This window comes from Plecotus auritus (assembly GCF_963455305.1).
Source record: "Plecotus auritus genome assembly, chromosome: 8".
Taxonomy (NCBI): Eukaryota; Metazoa; Chordata; class Mammalia; order Chiroptera; family Vespertilionidae; genus Plecotus; species Plecotus auritus.
The window spans coordinates 86,422,393-86,444,470 of NC_137782.1; the positions used below are offsets into that span (position 1 = coordinate 86,422,393).

The 22,078-nt window shown below is 48.3% G+C and overlaps 1 protein-coding gene across 6 annotated transcripts in view; it reads left to right on the top strand.

The window, feature by feature from the left end:
• Positions 1-21,053, top strand: part of ENTPD6 (ectonucleoside triphosphate diphosphohydrolase 6) — a 34,670-nt gene extending 13,617 nt beyond the window's left edge. Inside the window, exons 4-14 of one of the 6 annotated variants that reach the window (XM_080684633.1) lie at positions 8,505-8,648; positions 9,769-9,844; positions 10,513-10,548; positions 11,071-11,159; positions 11,729-11,808; positions 12,412-12,476; positions 14,526-14,627; positions 16,518-16,658; positions 18,321-18,377; positions 19,644-19,756; positions 19,890-21,053. In XM_080684633.1, the coding sequence (XP_080540759.1) occupies positions 8,505-8,648; positions 9,769-9,844; positions 10,513-10,548; positions 11,071-11,159; positions 11,729-11,808; positions 12,412-12,476; positions 14,526-14,627; positions 16,518-16,658; positions 18,321-18,377; positions 19,644-19,756; positions 19,890-19,988 (1,002 nt within the window). In that variant the 3' untranslated portion in view covers positions 19,989-21,053. The remainder of the gene's footprint in view (positions 1-8,504; positions 8,649-9,768; positions 9,845-10,512; positions 10,549-11,070; positions 11,160-11,728; positions 11,809-12,411; positions 12,477-14,525; positions 14,628-16,517; positions 16,659-18,320; positions 18,378-19,643; positions 19,757-19,889) is intronic. The other 5 variants (XM_080684632.1, XM_080684631.1, XM_080684630.1 and 2 more) reach the window with 5 other exon arrangements.
• The last annotated feature ends 1,025 nt before the right edge of the window (positions 21,054-22,078 follow it).

Genomic DNA, 22,078 nt, shown 5'->3' on the forward strand with positions numbered 1-22,078 from the left:
TACTGCCTCTGTATCTATCTTTTTATTCATCAGGTTATAATGTTCTTTATTTTCCATAAATGAGTGAGATCATGTGGTATTTTTCTTTCATTGCCTGGCTTATTTCACTTAACATAATGCTCTCCAGGTCCATCCATGCTGCTGCAAATGGTAAGAATTCCTTCTTTTTTATAGCAGCGTAGTATTCCATTGTATAGAATCTATACTACAGGTGTTCCATAGTTTTCTAATCCACTCATCTGCTGATGGGCATTTGGGCTGTTTCCAAATGTTAGCTATGGTGAATTGTGCTGCTATGAACATAGGGGTGCATATATCCTTTCTGATTGGTGTTTCTAGTTTCTTGGGATATATTCCTAGAAGTGGGATCACTGGGTCAAGTGAGAGTTCCATTTTTAGTTTTTTGAGGAAACGCCATACTGTTCTCCACAGTGGCTGCACCAGTCTGTATTCCCACCAGCAGTGCACAAGGGTTCCTTTTTCTCCGCATCCTGGCCAACACTTGTCGTTTGTTGATTTGTTGATGGTTGCCATTCTGACAGGTGTGAGATGGTACCGCATTGTCGTTTTGATTTGCATCTCTCGGATAATTAGTGACTTTGAGCATGTTTTCATATGTCTCTTGGCCTTCCTTCTGTCTTCTTTCAAAAAGATTCTATTTAGGTCCATTGCCCATTTTTTTATTGGATCATTTATCTTCCTTTTATTAAGTTGTATAAGTTCCGTGTAGATGTTGGAGATTAAACCTTTATCAGTGATAATATTTGCAAATATGTTCTCCCATACATTGGGCTTTCTTGTTGTTTTGTTGATGGTTTCTTTTGCTGTGCAAAAGCTTTTTATTTTGATGTAGTCCCATTTGTTTACTTTCTCTTTAGCTTCCATTGCCCTAGGAGCGGTATCGGTAAAGAAATTGCTTCGGCATATGTCTGAGATTTCTCTGCCTGTGGATTCCTCTAGTATTTTTATGGTTTCCCGTCTTATGTTTAAGTCCTATATCCATTTTGAGTTAATTTTTGTGTATGGTGTAAGTTGGTGGTCTAGTTTCATTTTTTTGCATGTATCTGTCCAATTTTCCCAACACCATTTATTGAAGAGACTGTCTTGACTCCATTGTATGTTCATGCCTCCTTTGTCAAATATTAATTGAGCATAGTGGTTTGGGTCGATATCTGGATTCTCTATTCTATTCCATTGGTCTATATGTCTGTTCTTGTGCCAGTACCAGGCTGTTTTGAGAACAGTGGCTTTGTAATACAGCTTGAAATCTGTTCTTGAGATCCCACCTACTTTGTTCTTCTTTCTCAGGATTGCTGTGGCTGTTCAGGGTCTTTTTTTATTCCAGATGAATTTTTGGAGAGTTCTTTCTAGGTCTTTGAAATATGCCGTTGATATTTTGATGGGGAGTGCATTGAATCTATAGATTCCTTTGGGTAGTATGGACATTTTAATGATGTTGATTCTACCAATCCATGAACATGATATGTTCTTCCATCTGTTTATGTCTTCCTCAATGTCTTTTTTCAGTGTCCAATAGTTTTCCGCATATAGGTCTTTTACCTCCTTAGTTAAGTTTATTCCTAGGTATCTTAATTTTTTTTATGCAATGGTAAATGGGATTGCTTTATTATTCTCTCTTTCTGTACGTTCACTATGGGTGTATAGAAATGCCATAGATTTCTTGGCGTTAATTTTGTATCCTGCTACATTGCCGAATTCATTTATTAAGTCTAAAAATTTTTTGATGGAGTCTTTAGGGTTTTCTATGTACAATATCATATCATCTGCAAATAAGGACAGCTTTACTTCTTCTTTTCCAATTTGGATGCCTTTTATTTCTTCTTCTTGTCTAATTGCAATGGCTAATACTTCCAGTACTATGTCGAACAGGAGTGGTGAGAGTGGGCATCCCTGTCTTGTTACTGTTCTTAAGGAAAATGGATTTAGTTTTTGCCCATTGAGTATGATGTTAGCTGTGGGTTTATCATATATGGCTTTTATTATGTTGAGGTATGATTCTTCTATTCCCACCTTGTTGAGAGTTTTTATCAAGAAAGGGTGTTGGATTTTGTCAAATGCTTTTTCTGCATCAATTGATATGACTATGTGATTTTTATCTCTCAGTTTGTTTATGTGATGTATCACGTTTATTGATTTGTGGATTGTACCATCCTGTATTCCTGGGATAAATCCTACTTGGTCATGGTGTATGATCTTTCTGATGTACTGCTGGATCCGATTTGCTAGAATTTTGTTGAAAATTTTGGCATCTATGTTCATGAGGGATATTGGCCTGTAATCCTCTTTCATTGTGTTGTCTTTATCTGGTTTTGGTATTAGGGTGATGCTGGCTTCATAGAAGGAGCTTGGAAGTGTTTCTTCTCCTTGAATTTTTTGGAATAGTCTGAGGAGGATAGGTTTTAGTTCTTCCTTGAATGTTTGGTAAAACTCCCCTGTGAAGCTGTCTAGCCCCGGGCTTCTGTTTGCTGGAAGCTTTTTGATGACTGCTTCAATTTCTCCCATTGTTATTGGCCTATTGAGATGTTTAGATTCTTCCTGATTGAGTTTTGGAAGGTTATATTTCTCTAGGAATATGTCCATTTCCTCCAGGTTGTCCAGTTTGTTGGAGTAGGGTTGTTCATAGTATTTTTAACAATCCTTTGTATTTCTGTGGGATCTGTTGTTATTTCACCTCTTTCATTTCTGATTTTGTTTATTTGCGTGCTCTCTCTTTGCTTCTTGGTGAGCCTGGCTAGAGGTTCATCAATCTTGTTTATCCTTTCAAAGAACCAGCTCTTGGTTTTGTTGATCTTTTGTATTGTGTTTTCTTTGTTTTGTTTTGGTCTCTATGTTGTTTATCTCTGCGCTGATCTTTATTATTTCCTTCCTTCTGCTTACACTGGGCTTTTCTTGTTGCTCTCTTTCTAACTCTTTGAGTTGTAGGGTTAGGTAATTTATTACCATTGTTTCTTGTTTTTTGCAGTAGGCTTGTAGAGCTATAAACTTCCCTCTCAAGACTGCTTTCGCTGTGTCCCATAGATTTTGGATTGTTGTGTTTTCATTGTCATTTGTTGCCATGATATTTTTTATTTCTTCCTTGATCTCTCTGGTAACCCAGTCATTGTTTAATAGCATGCTGTTTAGTCTCCATGTGTTTGATTTTTTTGGATTGTTTTTATTGTAGTTCATTTCCAGTTTTATGCCACTGTGACCTGAGAAATGCTTGATATCATTTCTATCTTCTTGAATTTGAAGAGACTTTGCCTATGACCCAACATATGGTCTATCTTTGAAAATGACCCGTGTGCACTTGAGAAGAATGTATATTCTGTGGCTTTGGGGTGAAATGTTCTGAAGATGTCAATTAATTCCATCTGGTCTAGTAAGTCATTTAGGATTGATGTTTCTTTGCTGATTATTTGTTTAGAGGATTTGTCCAATGGTGATAGTGGGGTATTAAAGTCTCATACTATGATTGTATTGCTGTCAATCTCTCCCTTGATATCCTTCAGGAGTTTTTTTATGTATTTGGGTGCTCCTGTATTGGGTGCATATATGTTTACCAGAGTTATTTCTTCTTGTTGGATTGCTCCCTTTAGTATTTTGAAGTGGCCTTCCTTATCTCTTGTTATGTCCTTCACTTTGAGATCTAATTTTTCAGATATAAGTATTGCTACCCCAGCTTTTTTTTCATTTCCATTCGCCTGAAAAACCTTTTTCCATCCCTTCACCCTCAGTCTGTGTGTGTCTTTTTTTCTGAGGTGGGTTTCTTGTAGACAGCAGATATATGGGTCGTGTTTTCTTATCCAATCCATTACCCTATGTCTTTTAATTGGGGCATTTAATCCATTTACATTTAAAGTTATTATCGATAGGTATTTACTTGTCGCCATTTTTATTCTTTACCCCTGTGTTCCTTCTTCACTTCCTATTTCTTTTTTTACAGCAGACCCTTTAGCATTTCTTGCATTGCTGGTTTGGTGGTAATAAATCCCCTTCGTCCTTTTTTGTCTGTGAAGCTCCTGATTTCACCTTCAATTTTGATTGAAAGCCTTGCTGGGTACAGTATTCTTGGATTCAGACCCTTCCTTTGCATGACTTTGTATATTTCATTCCATTCCCTTCTGGCCTGATGAGTTTCTGTTGAGAAATCAGTCGCTAGTCTGATGGGGTTCCTTTGTAGGTAACTTTCTGTCTCTCTCTGGCCACTTTTAAGATTCTTACTTTGTCGTTGGTGTTTGCCCATTTAATTATAATGTGCCTTGGCGTCGGTCTTTTGGGGTTCATTTTGCTTGGGACTCTGTGAGCTTCTTGGATTTGTGTGGGTTTTTTCTTCCCTATATCAGGGAAGTTTTCTGTCATTATTTCTTCAAACAGGTTTTGTATTCCTTGCTCAGTTTCCTCTCCTTTTGGAACCCCTATTATGCAGATGTTGTTTTGTTTCGTGTTGTCCCAAAGTTCCCTTAGGTTCTCCTTCTGCTTTTTAATTTTTTTTTCTAGAAGTTGCTCTACTTGGGTACTTTTTCCTACCTTGTCTTCTAGCTCACTGATGCGGTCCTATGCTTCTTCTAGTCTACTCTTGATGCTCTATTGAGTTCTTTACAGCAGTGATGTCATTTTTCATTTCTTCTTGGTTCTTATACATATTGTCGAATTTGTCTTCCATTCTTTTCATCCACCTTATGACCATTTCTCTGAATTCTTTCTCTGGCAGGTTGCTTGCCTCCATTTTGTTTACTTCCTTTTCTGGTGATGCCTGCTTTTGTTTCACATACGGCCTGTTTCTTTGTCTCCCCATGGTCTCTTTTCTCTGGGTGTCTGGTTATGTAGTTCTCTCTCTCCTGTGTTGATTTAAAGGCACAAAATACAACACAACCAGGTACAAGTCACAAGGCACTGAACAGAAATGTATTCACGGTATTAACAACCCCAAATAAAGTTGACCACCAGAGAAAGGCAAATTAGAGGACAGGAGAGAAAGAAGAAGAGAAAAAAAATAAAGGAAAAAAAGTGCAAAAATGAAATTGGGAAAAGGGAAAAAAAAGTAAGAGAGAAAGAAAGAGAATAAGAAGAAAAGGGGAACAAACTGTATATATGGGGGGAAAACTCCAATAAAATAGCCACTAATCCCAGCAAATGCCAGCAACAAGTACCTGGAGATGAATACAAACTACAAACAACAACTAATATCAAGTGATGCGAGGGAAAACAGAAGCAAAAAACAAACAAAAACAAAATAAACAAAAAGAAAAGTATAAGCAAAACAGTCTCACAGACAAGCATAAAAAATCGATATAATCAACAATCAGGCAAACAACAACAAAAGGACAGAGAGAAAAACAATTTTTTGGATAGTGAAGACAGAGACGAGAAAGGTGTATATGAACTTGGAGCAGGGGATATGAAATTAGATACATAAGTAGGGTGAAATTTTAACGGGGTAAAAAGAAAGAATAGGGAAAATCTAAAGCAGGAAAAGGGTAAGAGAAACAGGATAACAAAAGGGGGAAAGTTAGGAAGAGAGTGATGGCATAAAGGTAAAGTTGAGATAGAGTAAAATGATGCAAAAGGGAAGATGAAAATAGAATGTAGAACACTAATCCCAAAGTAAAATAAAGAGAAAATAAAATGATACTTAAAAAAAAAGTAAAATAGTAGTAGTAATAATACTGATTGAAAATAAAAATGTAATAATTAAAAAGGTAAAATCAAGTGAGGAAAAAAAATAGTTTCTTAGTAAAAGATGAAAAAATAAAATAAAAATGTGCAGTAGTGAAGGTCATTTACTTCCTCTACTGTTGTGTTTGGCACACCTGTTTCCTTGTCAGGACAGTATTGCAGTTCCCTACGTTCCACTGCTCCTCAGTGTTGTAAGCCAGGCCTGTGTGTTTTTAAGCAGGCAGTGTGTCTTAATTTCTTGTATTCCTTTATTTGTGTTTGCACAAGAGTCAATTTGTGATTCAACCCCTGGGTGGCAGTGTTTCTGGATTGACCTCCGGGTCTATAGGTCCTCTCTAGCCAGTGCTTACATCCTGCTTTCCCTGTGGCACTCAATATCAGTTTGTGGGAGTGGGTTGCCCCAGAGCTGGTTCTCTGATGGTTATTCCCCACTCTGATACCCAGGTTCCAGAAAAACAACTTTCCCCTGCAGTCTCTTAGGGTGTCCCCAAATGGGTGATCCTATGTATTGGGCTTAGTAATCAGAAGCAAGAATTTAAAGGAAAAAGAAAAAACAAACAAACAAAAAGAGCCGACGTAAGTGTGCGAACTCCGGGGCTGCACGCAAGTCTGTGCAGCCTTTTACCCACTTGGGTCTAAGCAGCTGGCACACTTTTAAAATTTTTAGGCGGTCCTTTTGTGTCAGATCAAAATGGGTTGCTTTTTAGAGTTCCTTTCTGTTAGCAGCTCTGAGGACCCCCTTCTACATTCACGGATCATGCCAGCCCCAACAGCCACAGATTTTTCTAGGCACAGACTTACCCTGGTCCTCCAGCTCCCGCAGTGAGTGTGTTTCTCTCTCCTGCCGGGACCAGAGACCTCACCTTATCCCAGGCGAAATCTGACCTTTCCGTGGTGGAGTGTAGAGCTCCTCTGAATCCGCGTGTTTGCGCCAATTGGGGACCGGTGCTCTGGGGTTCACAGCTGTTCGGTGGGTGCCGCAGTTGTAGATTTTCAGGCTTCCGATAACATCCACTTTCCCCTTCAAGATGACGCAGTCTTTGCGTCCGAGCGGGTCGCTCTGGGAGGGAACCCAGCAGCAGTGGGGGCTGCCCAGTCAGGGGAGCCCTGTCCAGCAGTCCCCCACCATCTCCTGGAGTATACCTGTCCCTCAACTCACCAACAAACACTCCCTGTGCAACCCTCAGCTGTTCTTTCTATCTGCTCCGGGACAAGGCTCAGGACACGTCTGTCTATTCTGCTGCCATTTGTTCCCCTTTAGCTCTGGGTTTTTAAAACCTTACTTATTTCAGTAGGCAACACATTCAAGTGGGATAAACTTCCCAGTGTCCTTGGTTTCCTGCATATCCTTCAAGAGCACATTTATATGGATTATAGCAAATACATCTGTAGTCTCCCCTCCTTTTTCTTTTACGTACACCATGGAGTGGCATTCACATTGCTGTGCACTTTGCTTTTGTCTTTAAACAATATCACTTAGAGATCGTTTACTCTCTCAGTATGGGAAGAGCTTCTCTGGTTTTTCTGGCTGAATGGTATTGCAGTTATATATGCACATTGAATTTACAGAACCAGTCCCTCCTGAAGGACATTTCAATAACGGCCAGTCTTTTGATCTTAACAGTATAAGAAGGGCTGCTGTTTGTCATATTCTGTAGTACACTTCATTACCCACATGTGCAAAGAGCTCTCCCTAATGAATTCTTAGAGTGGGACCTCTTAGTAAAAGGGACGTATTTTTCCCTTGCACACACCTTGCCAAATTGCCCGCATAGCATTGTGCCTGTTGACATGCCAGCAATGTTTTATCGAAGTCATTCCCCACCCGTCCCCACAGACACAGGGCCTTATCCAATATTTGGATCAAGCATTCCCCCACGTGAAAATGACCCTGCAGTGTAATTATTCATGGGTTTTAGCACTCTGAGCGACCCCAGAATTTGCTCATGATGTCCAGGGGAGTCATACTCATCTGAGGTTGCCGGGTGAGGGTTTTGGTGGCTAGGTGTGTAGAACAGGAGCCCCTTTCGTGGGCCTCATCCCATGATGTTCCGCCAAGGACATTTCTCTATGCTTTCCTGGTTCTTGTGCCCCACCCACCCACCAGCACTACTTCAGTTGCTGTTTTATGCTGATTTTGAAAATTAGAAACTATGTATTTATCTATATATATAAAAGCCTAAGCCACTGTTACAATGGAAGGACCAATCACTATGATGCGCACTGACCACCAGGGGGCAGACGCTTAGTGCAGGAGCTGCCCCCAGCCCACAGGCCCCCATCGCCGATTGGGCCTGCTGGTCAGTCTCCCAGTCCCTCCCCACAGTCAGCAGGCCCTGATTGCCAGATCGGGGCCGGGCCCCCGATGGGGAACCGGGGGTGGGTGGCGGCAGTTGCGGCCTCTTTCCCAGGGGGTCCAAGGGCCAGCTCCCTCCTCAGGGCTGGTGGCCAACCTCCTGGGTCCTCCCCCTTTCTTCCCCCCTTCCTTCCCCCGGCTGGCAGGTCCCAATCATCCATCCGATTGGGGCCAGGCCCCAGGCTGGGATGGGAAACTGGGGGTGGGTGGTGGCAGACGCGGGTGGCAAGGGAAGAAAGCGGTGGGGAGGCGGGGAGGTGGGGAACCTGATTGGCCCTGATCACTGGCCAGGCCTAGGGACCTCACCCATGCATGAATTTCGTGCACCGGGCCTCTAATAAGTTAATAAAACCAAAGGGTGAGGGAGCATCTGTGAGTGTATGCTAAGCGTTGACAGACCCTGTTTTACCCATTCACAGAGCACTAAACATTGCTAAGCATTGACAGACCCTGTTTTACCCATTCACAGAGCACTCCGGGTATTCAGGAATTGCTGGATGTTGCTAAACAAGAAATTCCTTTTGATTTCTGGAAGGCCACCCCATTGGTGCTCAAGGCTACCGCTGGCTTACGTCTGCTACCAGGAGAAAAGGCTCAGAATTTACTACAAAAGGTGATCTTGCCCATTTCCTTCATGAGGGTGGCTTACAGTAACTGAACACCCAAAACATGCAGCCAGTGCCCAAGCAGTCAGGCCGTAGGATGCTTCCTGAAGCAAGAAACACTGAATTGTTATTAGAGAGTGAATGACATTTGCTTCCTCCTGACATTTAAAACTGCTGGTGTTTTCTAGAATAAATCTGTTTTTATCATAAGAACAACTTTGCTTTAAAAATTCATCATGCTTTTGAAGGGCTGTCACCCAAGAGCTTGGTGATGCAGAGGCTGTGGGAACTGAGTTCCTGACATCTAGCTCCAGCCTGCTGTTCTCATGGGAGCCAGTCCTGCTCCCAGGCCGATGCTCAGGTGTAACTTCTGCAGAGACCCTTAGCCTCTTCCTGGCTCTCACATGGCCAGGCATGTCCCCAGGCCCTGCATCACCCAGCAGGGGGCCCTGGAACCCCTCTTTACCAGGTGCCTGGAGGTTGCTTTCATCAGCCAAATCAGGAAAACTGTTCTAAGCAGGATGGTCCTCTATACTATTTCTAAACCAGCTGCTGAACGACGGGTGGTTGCACATCTGTCCAGGTCACTTATAAAATTATGCACTCAAGTAGGATTATGGGACACCACTGCATTTGTGGTGTACCAGATGTATTTAAGTTCCTGTGTGTCAATACTTGCTAAAAAATGGATAAGGAAAAACCTCAAATGGAGCTGCTCACTGCCTTTGCCTCCCCTCTCCCAGCTCATCTTCACGCCATGCGGGGGTCCCAGATCTGAGCTCTGCCCCTTCATCCCCCGTCCTAAAGCAAGGCAGCATTTTGGGGCCCAGCAGAGTCGTGCACCCCAGAGCCTTCCAGTCCAGAGTGCCTTAGCACAGGCTCTCCAGGGCAGCATCTGCTTCAGCACAGGCTCTCCAGGGCAGCATCTGTGTTACCAGTCCAGGGAGTAGATTAACAAGGAAAGCGCTTGCAGAGCATCATAAAAGCTGAAAACAAAACCTGAGCTTTGCTACTCTGCAGCAGCAGCTGACACCTCTGGTGTTTTGAGACCCCCTGCTGGAAGATAGCTTGATTGGGACTGTGAATTTAGATTTTAGAGGATAAAGACATGTCTCTCTTTACATCTAGGTGAAAGAAGTGTTTAAGGCGTCACCTTTCCTTGTAGGGGATGACTGTGTTTCCATCATGAACGGAACTGATGAAGGTAGAGTTGCCAGAGCGTTCTGTGCGAGGAGGCTCTCCTGGTGAGGCGGCCATGCTCAGAGCCACTGGGAGCACTCAGCTCGCTCCGGGTCAGATGCACGGATGGACAGGACAGAGTGACCATCCCATTCTAATTCACAGTTTAACTATCTCAGTGGGTCTTCTTGGAGCCAGTATTAGGTTCTCATCTTGACAAGCACAGATGAAGTTTCTGAAAATAATCATTCTTTCCATTTTAAGAGCATATAAAGAGAATGCCCAATTACTACCATGTTTCCAATGTTACTGTTGCATTTTTAATCCTAAGATACGCTTAGTAAGGTTCCTCACCAGCCCCTGGCTTTAAATATGACCTTAAGAGTTTGTTTGTATGGGGGAGGGAAAGGGGACGTTTGGTTCTCTTCCAAAAAGAGGAAGTTGATAAAGGAGTGAGAGAGAGATGTGACATTTGGCAGAGTATTCTAGTTTTTTAGGGTTGGTATCTCCTAAAACTGTCTGCCAGAAGCCACTGGATGGCATGGCTCAGTCTTCCTCTGTCCCTGATCTGAAGGCTGAGGGTAGTGAGGAAGTGGTCAGTTTGTGCTCCTGAAACCTAAAGGTAGCATCTGCATCCGTATGTTGTCTACAGCACCTCGCGTGACTCAAATGCTCTTTGTGACTCTCCCGTAGGCATTTCAGCCTGGATCACCGTCAACTTCCTAACAGGTACATTCACTTCATCATGAAGGCTAACAGTTCAGACCCCATTCTTGAGAGCAAGGGCCTCTTTTCTATTCTTTAAAATACCCCCTTGGGGTTTTGCCCTGTTCTGGCTCAAGGTAGGTAGTTGGAATGGGTGGGGATGTCCGCCTGGCTTGGCAGGGCAGGTGTTGAGTTCACAGACGTATGTGCCCAGGAAGGGGTACTCTCCTCTCCGCAGTCCCAGTGGCTTCCCCAGCGCGCGCTACCCTCCTCCTGCAGCAGCAGCTGCTGGGGCCCTGTCCTCTCATTTCTGGGAAGTCAGGAATAAAACTGGTAACTTTTGAGTATTAAACATGATGTACATGCTGATCACTTTATAATTGAATTCCTCGACAGCAGGTAGAACAGGAAACAGAAACCTCTGTTTTTGGAACCAGACAGCAAGGAGTTACTTTTCTTATAACCTCCCCTTTTCTGCTGTACTCACCTGTGCTCACCTGTTTACTGACGTGACAGTGCTGGGTTGGTTTTCCTCCTGTGCTCCAGGCAGTTTGAAATCCCCAGGAAGCAACAGTGTGGGCATGCTGGATTTGGGCGGAGGGTCCACTCAGATCACCTTCCTTCCGAGAGTTGAGGTAACTAGCCCCTGTGGGGGTCCCACCCTCCCAGGATCCCTCCCCGGGGAGGCCTGGAGACCTGATGGCTCTGGGCCCAGGCTGTCGGGTCCTCTCCTGAGGGCCAGATCCATTCAGTTAACGCTGCTTAGTTTGATTTAAATCTCCCTGGAAAAAAATGGAAATGTGTGGGGTGATAAAGTATGTACTACCTGGAACCCCTTGGGCCAGAGACTGTGAAGTGGCCCTCTCCTTCCCTCCCTGACAGTACCCTCCTCATCCACCATATTTTAGTATTATTAGCTTTAGTTTTCAGCACAAGAGCACTTATGAAATTTATTCATCATTGTCTTGGTTGGGCCATATTTGTCAGAATCAGTAAATGTTATTCATAAGAAGAAAAAACCTACTTTTTGGATGTTTAGTTTTTATTCTTGCTCCAATGAAAAGCTTAACATGGCTTAATGAACAGCTGTTTTAATTGAATACATCTGTGAGTATCCTTGTGCTTTGAAACAAGTTGAAGGAGTTGGGGACAGTTTTCTAGAAAGGCCAGCAGGAAGGGGAGTAACCCTCATTTTCTTCCCCAGGACACCCTTCGGACCTCCCCACCCGGCTACCTGACGTCACTGCAGATTTTTAATAGGACCTACAAGCTCTATTCCTACAGGTGTGTCTTTGGGAGTGAGGGTGGAGAGGGTGACCTTCCAGACACAGAGGTCAACTAGCACTGCTTGGCTTCCCCCATGCCTCCAACTCCCGCTATAGGGTGACCGGAGTGTTCAGTCACAGACACGCCAGGTCCCGGGGACCCCCTGCTGTGGACCCACCTGGACCTTCTCCCTCCTCCTGCTTTCTCCCTCCATTTTTCAGTTTTCCTACAGTAAAATGACATTTCTTCTTTTGTTCTTATTTTGTTCTGCTTTGGAGGAGGTTTTGAAGAAGTGGGGACAGGCCCATGGATTGTGCAGGAATTTTCGGGACCATCTAGTGCACTTGGCGCCTTCAGTAGATTCTTTCTGTAACACACACGTGCACGATAAAGATCAGGGCTATTGCGTTCACCAGTGTCCACAGCTCCCAGACAAGCTCCTGTCAAGTAATAGGCCTTCATTTGTTGAACTAATTAGCTGGACGCTCTAAACTCTAGAAGAAGCAGAAAAGCCACAGTTTCCTCCCATTCCCACTTGTTTTGGATCCAGGACAGGTGAATGTATCAGAATCTGAGTAGAAGATGGCAGGCCAACCCTCACCCAGGATTTTCTTTCCACAGCTACCTGGGGCTCGGATTGATGTCGGCTCGGCTGGCGATTCTGGGTGGCACAGAGGGGAAGCCTGGTAAGTGGAATGCAATCTTGAGAATCCTCCTGGTTCAGCAGGCATGGGGAGTCCATTGGGAGTGGAGTCCCTTCTCCTCCCCGTGCCTCCACTGACCCCTGGCCTGGCTTCCGGTCTGCGCTCCCTGCTGGTAGGACTCAGAGCCCAGAAGGGACGTGTGTAGAAGGAAGTACCACAGATCTTGTCAGTGGCACTCAGACGGGATGCAGGCTAGTGTGTTTTACCTGTGTATGTTCCAAGTTATTTTTCCAAAGAAGGAAATGCTGGTAAAGTCATCTCCGAAATGCTGAGCTGGGGGATTTTAGGATCCAAATAACAGTCGTCACTTAAATTTGGAGTCTGCTTGTTTTAAGAATTTGAAGAGAACCTTATTCTTCAGGACAGTATGGGAGGGGCCCCAAGGAGGTGTGATTCGGGCTGTTGCAATGGGGCTGGAGGACTTGTCCTCATCCGCAGTGATTCTTGCCTTGTGAGAACGTCCCTCTGTCTTCACTTGCTTCATCATAAAGCATGGTTTTGGCTCTTCTTCCAGATGTCGTGTTGGACTAGAGACAAAGTCTGTCTGATCAGATTATTAAAGTCACATTTACTCCCAGCTTTCCTGTCCCCTCCTGATGGGTCTAGTGGAGGAGACGCCTGTCATTGGCCAGCAGTACATGGGAATTCTCTGAGATCTTAGGGATCACTGTGTCTCAATTTGGGAACAAGACACAGCTCCGAGGCCAGCATCTCCCTATCCACCCTGATGACATTTGCTGGAGTCCCAAAGGCCTTGACCCAGGCCTCAGGTCCTGACTTGTGTGTGTGAGCCCACTCGTGTTCTCAGCCACACACCCTCGCTTGCCCTGCCTCTCTGGGTCCCATGTCTCGCCCAGCCCCAGCCCAGCTCTTTTACCCTCTTTAAGGACCTGGTTGTCTGACACGATGGGAATGTTCAACTGAAAATTTTTCTTTGGGTACATCCTGTTTCCATTCATTTCTTTCAAATTCTGGTGTTTCACCTTGTGATGATAATCCCCTTTGTTGCAAGCCAAAAGTACATCCACGTCTCAGACACACCTGTGACCTTCACTCTGGGGCCAGAAAACACTAGCCAACAAGAAGGCAAGCACCAGTTTGCCATCCATGGCTGATATAGAGCAGCTGGGAGGCCACTGGTCTTGACAGTCCACACAAGTGGGGGCGTGACACCCACCAAGTAGGATATACTTCAGCGGACGAGTCTCCCTGTTGTGTTATCCATTGTTGCACAGCAGGTCACCCACCAAACTGAGTGGTTGCACTCAATACATTTTATTGTATCTCATGAATCCATAGGCTTCGACTGGGTGACACCTGGGGTCCCTGGGGATCCCATGTGGTGGCATTTAGGGTGGCTGGGCTGCATGTCTGCCCCCGGTACTCCACGTGGCCTCTGTCCCAGCAGAGCAGCCTGTGTGTCTCCCTGGCGGCTCAGAGGAAAGAAGACTGCCTGAGTGATAGGACATTGTGTCCTGTACCTTCTGTTGGTGAAAGTAGACTCAGGCAGGGACAGGGACCCACTTCTCAGTGGGAGACCCGCACACACATCCTCGAGGGGTGGCATTGCAGGGCCAGCCTTGGAGGCCAGCCACCACATTTCCTTGGCTAATTATGGGGCCCCAGCTTTGGGGAGCAGCACAGACCTGTGGCAGGGTAGCAGCATCCTGGCCCTGCCTCGGTCATCCATAAATTGGGTAACGACTGCTCCCCTTCTCTTAGGGGCCTGTGACAATCCACTGAGCAGCAGTAGGCCTGTTGCCTGGAACCCCGAAGCCCCTCAGGGAATGTGAACTGGGAGTGGCCATGTCTCCAGGGCAGATGAGGCTTTGCTCCGGCCTCTCTGACAAAGGTTCTGCGCTGGCCTTGACACTCCCATGAGTCAGGTCTCTCCTGTACCCTCGGTGCCTGTAGTCCTGGCCTAAAATATTCTGTCCTATAAGCCTCCCCTCAGTGGAATCATGTCTCAGCTCCATGCAGTGCCCTGGTCTTGCAGTGACAATGTGCTTTTCTTTTCTCTCTTTATTTCAGTGGAGGATGGAGAGGAGTTGGTCAGTCCCTGTCTGGCTCCCACTTTCAAAGGAGAGTGGGAACATGCTGAAATAACATACAGACTTTCAGGACAGAAGGCAGGTACTGTGGACTTACCCTTCATTGTGGGGGATAAGGGTTAACAATGCAGCCTGCCCCTTCCAAGGACCTCTGAGACTGTCATCACACCTCCTTTACAGACAAGCTTGTACTTGTCCTTGAAATGGAGGTGCCCTTTGAACCTCATCAGGACTCTGGGAGGCCCTTGCCCGCCCACTGGGAACCATCAACTCCTCAAGGTCTCTGCCCAAGGCTTCCTTGTCTGTTGCCAGATGCTTTCTTCCAAAGGGCCAGCTTTCCCAACAAGCCCCAGTGAGAAAGGCCTGAGCATCCCTAGGGCAGTCAGCAAGCCCGTTTTGGAACAAAGGGAGCGATGGCTTCTCCTCCCCTTCCTCCTCCAGGACGGGAGGTTTGCTCAGGCTGCAGGGTCCCCGAAGGTCTGCAACAGGGTCTTGCCAGCCTGCCCCTCTCCCCCCACATGGTCTCTGTCACTCTGTGCACTGCACTGTCATCTAAAAGAAGTAGTGAAATGTTGTTCCCAGGCTGGACAATGTGGTCCTGTGGCTTGTCTGCCTTTGGTGACAGCGTTGTGTCTACTCTTCTGACACCAAATGTGTGGGTTTTCTACACCAATCAGTTCTCCAAACAATTGATTATATCATTGGCCGTTGGTGATAAGTCAGTCCCTAGTCCCCCACCCCTCCCCGGATGTTGGGGTTGGGAAGTTCCAAACTTCATATCACATGGTAGGTTCCTCTGACAATCATCCCCCACCCTGTAGCCTGGGGACCCACCAAGAGTCACCTTATTAGCATAAACTCAGGTCTGCTTGAAAGCTTATTATGAATAGCAGATGTCCCTCCTCATCCCCTCACCCCCATCACTCAGGATCTTACAAGGGGTTTAGGAGCTCTGTATCAGAAACCAGGAACAAGACCAAATACATTTCTTAATATCCAGTGGATATGTGGCTCACTGTGACTCAGCCACTGTGCACATGCCATTTGTTGGCCCTGCTGCAGCTACTGGCACACAGATAGTGCACAGTGCAGGCAAGGCTGTGCCCAGGAGGAGTGGGAGGGGTCAGGCAGTAAAACACATGGGAAAGCGCTTTGAAGAAAAATAAAATAGGAGGAAGAGAGGGGGTGCGGAAGGAGAGATTGCTGTTAGATAAGACAACCAGGGGATATTTGAGAGCAGATAGGAAGAGATTCGGAGTGAGCCACCAGATCTAAAGCTGAGGGAACAGCGTGTGCAGAGGCCCTGGAGCAGCTGCTGTGTTGACAGAACAAGGAGGAGGTAGTGTGACTGGTCTGGTCTGAAGGGCAAGGGGTGGCCTGTGGGCCTCGGAGGGGACTGAATGTGCTGCCCTTGGGTGGTGGGACAGGTTTTGGGAAAGGAAGATGGGAAACTGGTCCGGGCATGGGCTATTGGCATTTAATCCCTTAACTCCAGGGCTTGTCTTCTCCTTCCAAGCAAGGAGTTAACGGCCACCCTGTGAGCTTGGCAAGCTGCCTGTTAGGCCTCCGTTTCCTCATCTGTGACACAAGGAGAGTGCAGGCCTCACCTCCACGGTGTCTGGTGAGACGGAGGAAGACGGTGCATGTTCAGAACTCCGCATGGGGCTGGCAGAGGGCGAGTGGAGGGTAAACTTCACACTTGAGCCCATTGGGCTGTGAGGATGGCTGCATGGGGCTCAGCAGAGGCTGGTGTCCTGCAGTCAGGTTTCCCTCCCTTGATCAGAGCCATGGCCCTGAGAGGTGCTATTGATGGGTAAGGTGCTAGTGCGCGCCGACTTGGGGTGGTGTCTGCAGGCTTCTGGTCCCACCTCCCCCTCCTGGTCAGACTCAGGTCGCTGGGAAAGGGGCTCAGGGACTGTGCTTGGGTACTGGGAGCCCACTGACTGCTGGCCCTGCTTTTTGCTTTGCCCAGCAGTGAACCTCTACCAGCTGTGTGCCCACAGAGTGTCCGAAGTCCTTCAGAATAAAGTGCACAGGACAGAAGAAGTGAAGGATGTGGATTTTTATGCTTTTTCCTACTATTATGACCTTGCAGCAAATGTTGGCCTCATAGGTAAGGTGGGGCTGGGCCAGGAACTCATCGGTAAGGTAGACCCTGGGCAGAGGGACTCTGTCGGGTAGCAGCTGTGCTGTCAATCACCTCGGGGCAAGAGAAGTGGACTGACTGGGGAGGGCAGGGGTCTTGTCATCAAATAAGAGGTAATAAGCCCCCTTCTAAATAAATAACTCAGTTCTTTGAGCCACTTAGTAGGTATGTTGGCAGGACTGACTCACCTAACTCAGACACACCCTCCTGCCTGGTTCCTGAGTCTCTGGCTGATGGAGCCCTTTGTGACTCAGCCACGCAGCCGTCTGTCCCTGGCTGGCCCCCAGGCTGCGCTGGGGAGAGGTCAGCCTTCGCCACTGGTGACCCTGAGGAGCTTTTAGGGTCTCTCTGACTCCACACCCCAGAGTGCAGTCAGGACAGGCCATGACATGTGGAGTTTGCCACGGGGTGGTGCTTAGACTGAGGGTGGAAACTCTGGAGAGTTTGAAGTCACTTCATTGAGTGGTGACCAGAAATTTTGTTAATGAAATAATTGAGAAATTCATAATGCATGGCCTGTGATAAAGATAAGAGCATTCATGCAAATAAAAAGCTTCAGAAGACACCAATGATGTCAGGTTCTGGCTCCCGGGATCCTGAGACCTCCCGCTGAGTCTTCACACTAAGCCACCCACTGTCAGGCCCCCTGTGAAAGGCAGCCAGGGGGTAGGGGTTTTCTCTCTCACCCATCTCTCAGACCCAGGTCCCTCTCTCTGACACAGATCAAGGGTCCCTGGGCTGCCCCCTACAGCCAACCTAAGGCTGCTGGGCCTTAGGGACCCTGTGGGCTCTATGTAGCTGGAGCAAGGGCACGTGGTGCCCACTTCCTAACCATGCTGCCAGCTGCGGGCATTGCAGTGCCTGGTGCTGGGCACCTCCCCCTCCCCCCCCCCCCCCAGCATCCCCGTGTCAATCTCGGACTCCGCACTGTGACCGAAGGCTGTCCTTTCCCTGGGGTTCCGACATCTGCTCAGGTGACCCAGGAGATGCTGGGTGTTTGGAACAGCTCTTCTGGCTTCCTCATGTGCTCACACGTGGCTCTGAAAGAACCCCTTGGGACCCACCCTCAATGTTGACGTTCGCTGACTTAGCCAATGCCCAAGAAATCAGGAGACTTCCTTTCCACACACTGAGTAGCTGCCTCACACCAGACACAAGTGAGGTGCCTCTCTCCCTGGAAATGGCCAGAGGCCTGGGGCTGCCCATTTGTTCTAAGACCTAACAACCGCCCCTCACTTTCTTTATACAGAATTTTTTCACACTAAGGAAACGGATGCCAGAATATCATTGCTAAGCTCAGGGCCATAGCTTTGGGAAACATTTCCAGTTTACTTTTCTTAAAGTTAAAAAGTGGGGTCTAGTGGGCTTCCTCGGGTAAGATCCCTGATGTGCTGACTGCCCCCATGTGGTCCTGCATAGAACATCTGCCCACCCCAAGCCTGTCCGTACCTCAGAAGCCATGTTCAGTGTCGTGGGGCCACTGCCCTGCTTACAGCCAGGCTGGCAGCCAGCCCTTCGGCACGCCCTGCGCCTGCCTCCCCCGGATCCCCAGGTGCCAGCCTCGGGCCTCAGTGGCCTCGAGACTCCTGTGGTGCTGGCACAAACTGGATGCTTGGTCTTATCCCCCAGATGCAGAGAAGGGAGGCAGCCTCGTGGTCGGAGACTTTGAGATTGCGGCCAAGTACGGTGAGTGGCTGCTGTACTTCCCCAGGTGGGAAGGGCTGGAGCTGGAGGCAGGGACACTGTCCCGTCTGAGACATGGGCTGCGATGCTTGTGACAGGCAGTGGCACCAGAACTCCTGGGGTGGGCTCTTGATTCTGGCAACCAGATGAGTGTTCAGAGGGGTGAGTATGGAGTTGAGAGTATACTGGGGTCACCATGCTGGGCCCACACTAGCGGTTCACCATGTCCCGTGTGGCCCCAGGCAGTGGGGACGGGGAACGCCCGTGTCCCCAGCCATAAAAAGTCCTTGTGAGGAATGGACTCCCTTGATTTTACTTTTCCTGACGCCTCTCACTGTGATTCAGGTTAACCCTAAGAGTGATTTCCCCTGAAAGTGTCCCAGTAAATTCAAAATTGTCACCAGATCTTGAAGAAGCCAGGGCCCCCAGAACAGCAGAGCCTGGCACATGAGGGATGAAGAGCAGGCTGGCAGCCAGCCCTTGAGCACACCCTGCGCCTGCCTCCCCAGGATCCCCAGGTGCCAGCCTCGGGTCTCAGTGGCCTTGAGACTCCTGTGGTGCTGGCACAAACTGGACACTTGGTCCTGTGTCCTTGGGTGTCACAGGTGTTGGCCCTGCAGCCCTAAGCCGTCTCTTTCCTTGCCATCTCACGCCCCAGCCAAAAAGGATGTGAAGCGAAGGCTTGTAAACATTCTGCTCTTCGGTTGCCATTCGCAATTGCATGTCGAAAGAGTTAACCTTTGTATGTTTCTCCATAGAAAGTCCTTCTTCCTCACTCCCCAAAATGGCTTCTAAGCTTTCTTGTCATTTCCGGGTTTGTCTTGTGGACACTGGGTGTCCGTGACTCTTCAGTAGGAAAAGGTGCCCAGCAGAATGCTGAGAAGGCTGTGGGTGGGTTTGTCCATCGCCCTGGAGAATAAGAGTAGATTGTTCGGAGCGAGTTTTGCTGGTGTTTTCATTCCTCAGCCCAGGTCTGCGTCTGGGAGAGGTGTCCGTGTCATGGGGGCAGAGATGTGGCCTCCCACCCATGACACCGGGACGGGCGGCCCAGCCCCTGGCGAGTGGCGGGCCTCAGGCCCTGCCTCTTGGTGCTCTTGGCGGGCCACTGTCCTACTCTGAGCTGCAGGCTTGTTTAAATAAGCAGTGAGGACCGGGGTCCACACAGAGCCTGGCGCAGAGTGGACACCTGGAGTGAGTGGAGTCGGGTCTGCATACACCTACCCCGACCCTCCCGGGAACCTGACTGGGAACCAGCTCTCTCATCCCCAGTGTGCCGGACGGCGGAGACCCGCCCACAGAGCAACCCCTTCCTGTGCATGGATCTCACCTACATTAGCTTGCTGCTCCGAGAATTCGGCTTCCCGGGAAACAAAGTGCTGAAGGTAAGGACTCGCCTCCTGGTGCCCTGTGTCCCTCACAGCCCGAGGGGCCAGGACACTGCCTCCTGCCTCCCTAACCCAGGCCATCCTTCCACCCGCGTGCATGGGCCCTCTGCCCCTCCCTTGTCTTCTCCAGCTGACTCGGAAAATCAACAACGTTGAGACCAGCTGGGCTCTGGGGGCCATTTTTCATTACATCGACTCCCTGAATGGACAGAAGAATAGGGCCTCGTAGTGGCTGAGCTGCCTGGTGTCCTCAAGGTGATGGCTCCGTCTCTGCAAGAACAGGCCCTTTGGAAACTCTGGACGTGTTGGGAGGAGTCCACAGCTCAGGCCGAGACCCTCCTCCTGCAGCCCTGCCCCTGGACGGGCCGAGGACTGGCACTCAGCCCAGGCCCAGCACTCCTCCTCCCTGCCTCAGCTCCAGGTGGACAGCAAACCAGATGGGGAAAGAGCACCTGCCAAGGCCCGGTGATGTAGTCCCACTGTCCCCACGCTCCCCATCTGCAGGGTTGGGTAGCTGTGACATCCATTCCTGTGACTGGAGTCTTGTTTTGTGCCCCTGCCCCTGTCTACCCCCACTTCCCCAAGGCAGACCTCCACCTTCTCCCCAGAATCAGGGTGAGGTTTTGCAGGCTGCCCTGCTGCTCAGGGTGAGCCGGGTGGGGACCCCCGTGCCCTCTGGGACAGTGGGCCGGACAGGGCGTTGTGAACTCTGGACTTGAATGTATTTGTTCTTCCTTGGGTGTGGATGTGTGAAGTCATACAGAGGCCTGTTCCTCAGTCTTTGGATGGCTTAAGGTTAACCGATAGAGTTGACACTGTGAATAGGAGGAGGGGCTGGGGGAAATACCTCTTCGTGGCCCTCCTGTGCCCCGGCTCTTCAAGAAAGGCTGAATGTGAGCGTGAACTGCTGTGAAATATGTATGGTTGTGCTGAGTGAGTGATGTCTCTGCCAAGCAGTGCTGAGTGCTTGTGTGGCCACTGTGTTCTGAGCCCCAGTGGACACACCACTGCTGTGAACCGTGTGCAGCCAAGCAGTGTCAGGACACAGGAGCTCCAGTGGATGAGCCGGCTCAGCAGTTGCCAGAACTGCCCTCTTGTGGCTCCTCCCCCTCCAGCTGCACAGGACGCTGGCTCCGCCCTCCAAGGTCTACACTGCAAGATCTGTCAAGGGGAGACATGGGCTGCGTGCGGTACAGTGTGGCCCCAGGTTTACAGTCGTTCTCGTGAATGTATAGTACATAGCAGAAGCTGACCTCATGTGTTTCACTCAGAATAAAGGTTTACCAGTTACTGGAAGTTCCTGCTCCTCTGTGCTTCCTCTCAGTGAGGATCAGCCACATCCATCCACCCAACACTGGCAGGAAGGACCTGAAGTCCCTGTTTACTCGAGTTTAAACAAAAAACTGCCCAGGTTGGATGGTAGGTAGGGACACAGTTGACTGCTGTCAGTTTATCTTGTGAGGAGACCACAGCAGAAGGACACGCAGAGGCCCTCGGGGCCCTCCTGCCATCCCCTGTTAGTGACCAGCCCTGGGGAGGCCCAGGCTGTTCTAGGGTCTGGCCAGGAAGCCCCTCACCTCCCCAGGGTCTGTCAGAACAGAGTGCCCACCTCTGGGACTGTCATCGCAGCATGTGCCAGGTAAGTCTTCACACACATCACCCCGAGCAGCACGGCGGGCTCGAGTGTGCCAAACTCCAGGTGGCAGTGTGTTCAGGGAAGCCCTGGCTTTAATGGGGGTCAGTTGGAAAGGAGTCCAATGTCAGGCAAAGACTGGGTGGACTCCACCCTGATCGCTAGGTGCTCACTGTTAGGTCTGATCAAATAATCGAATCGATACCCCCTCCCCTGGGAAACTGACCTTGAGGTCATTTCGCAACCGACATTGCCTTTCACTTAGACCAGTGGTCGGCAAACTCATTAGTCAACAGAGCCAAATATCAACAGTACGACGATTGAAATTTCTTTTGAGAGCCAAATTTTTTAAACTTAAACTTCTTCTAACGCCACTTCTTCAAAATAGACTCGCCCAGGCCGTGGTATTTTGTGGAAGAGCCACACTCAAGGGGCCAAAGAGCCGCATGTGGCTCACGAGCCACGGTTTGCCGGCCACTGGCTTAGACCACTTTCCACTTGCTAAGACCAGTAACTTTTCCCTCTGGACTTGCCCAGGATCTGGACCCACCCAGAGAATTCCCTGCTAAAAAAGCCCACCTAGAGTCCTTTAAAATCTCTGACTCCCCATCTCTGGGTGCTGTCGCCATTTAGGGGCTCAGCCCATCTGGTTTCCAGGTGATATAATACATTTATAATTCTTTACC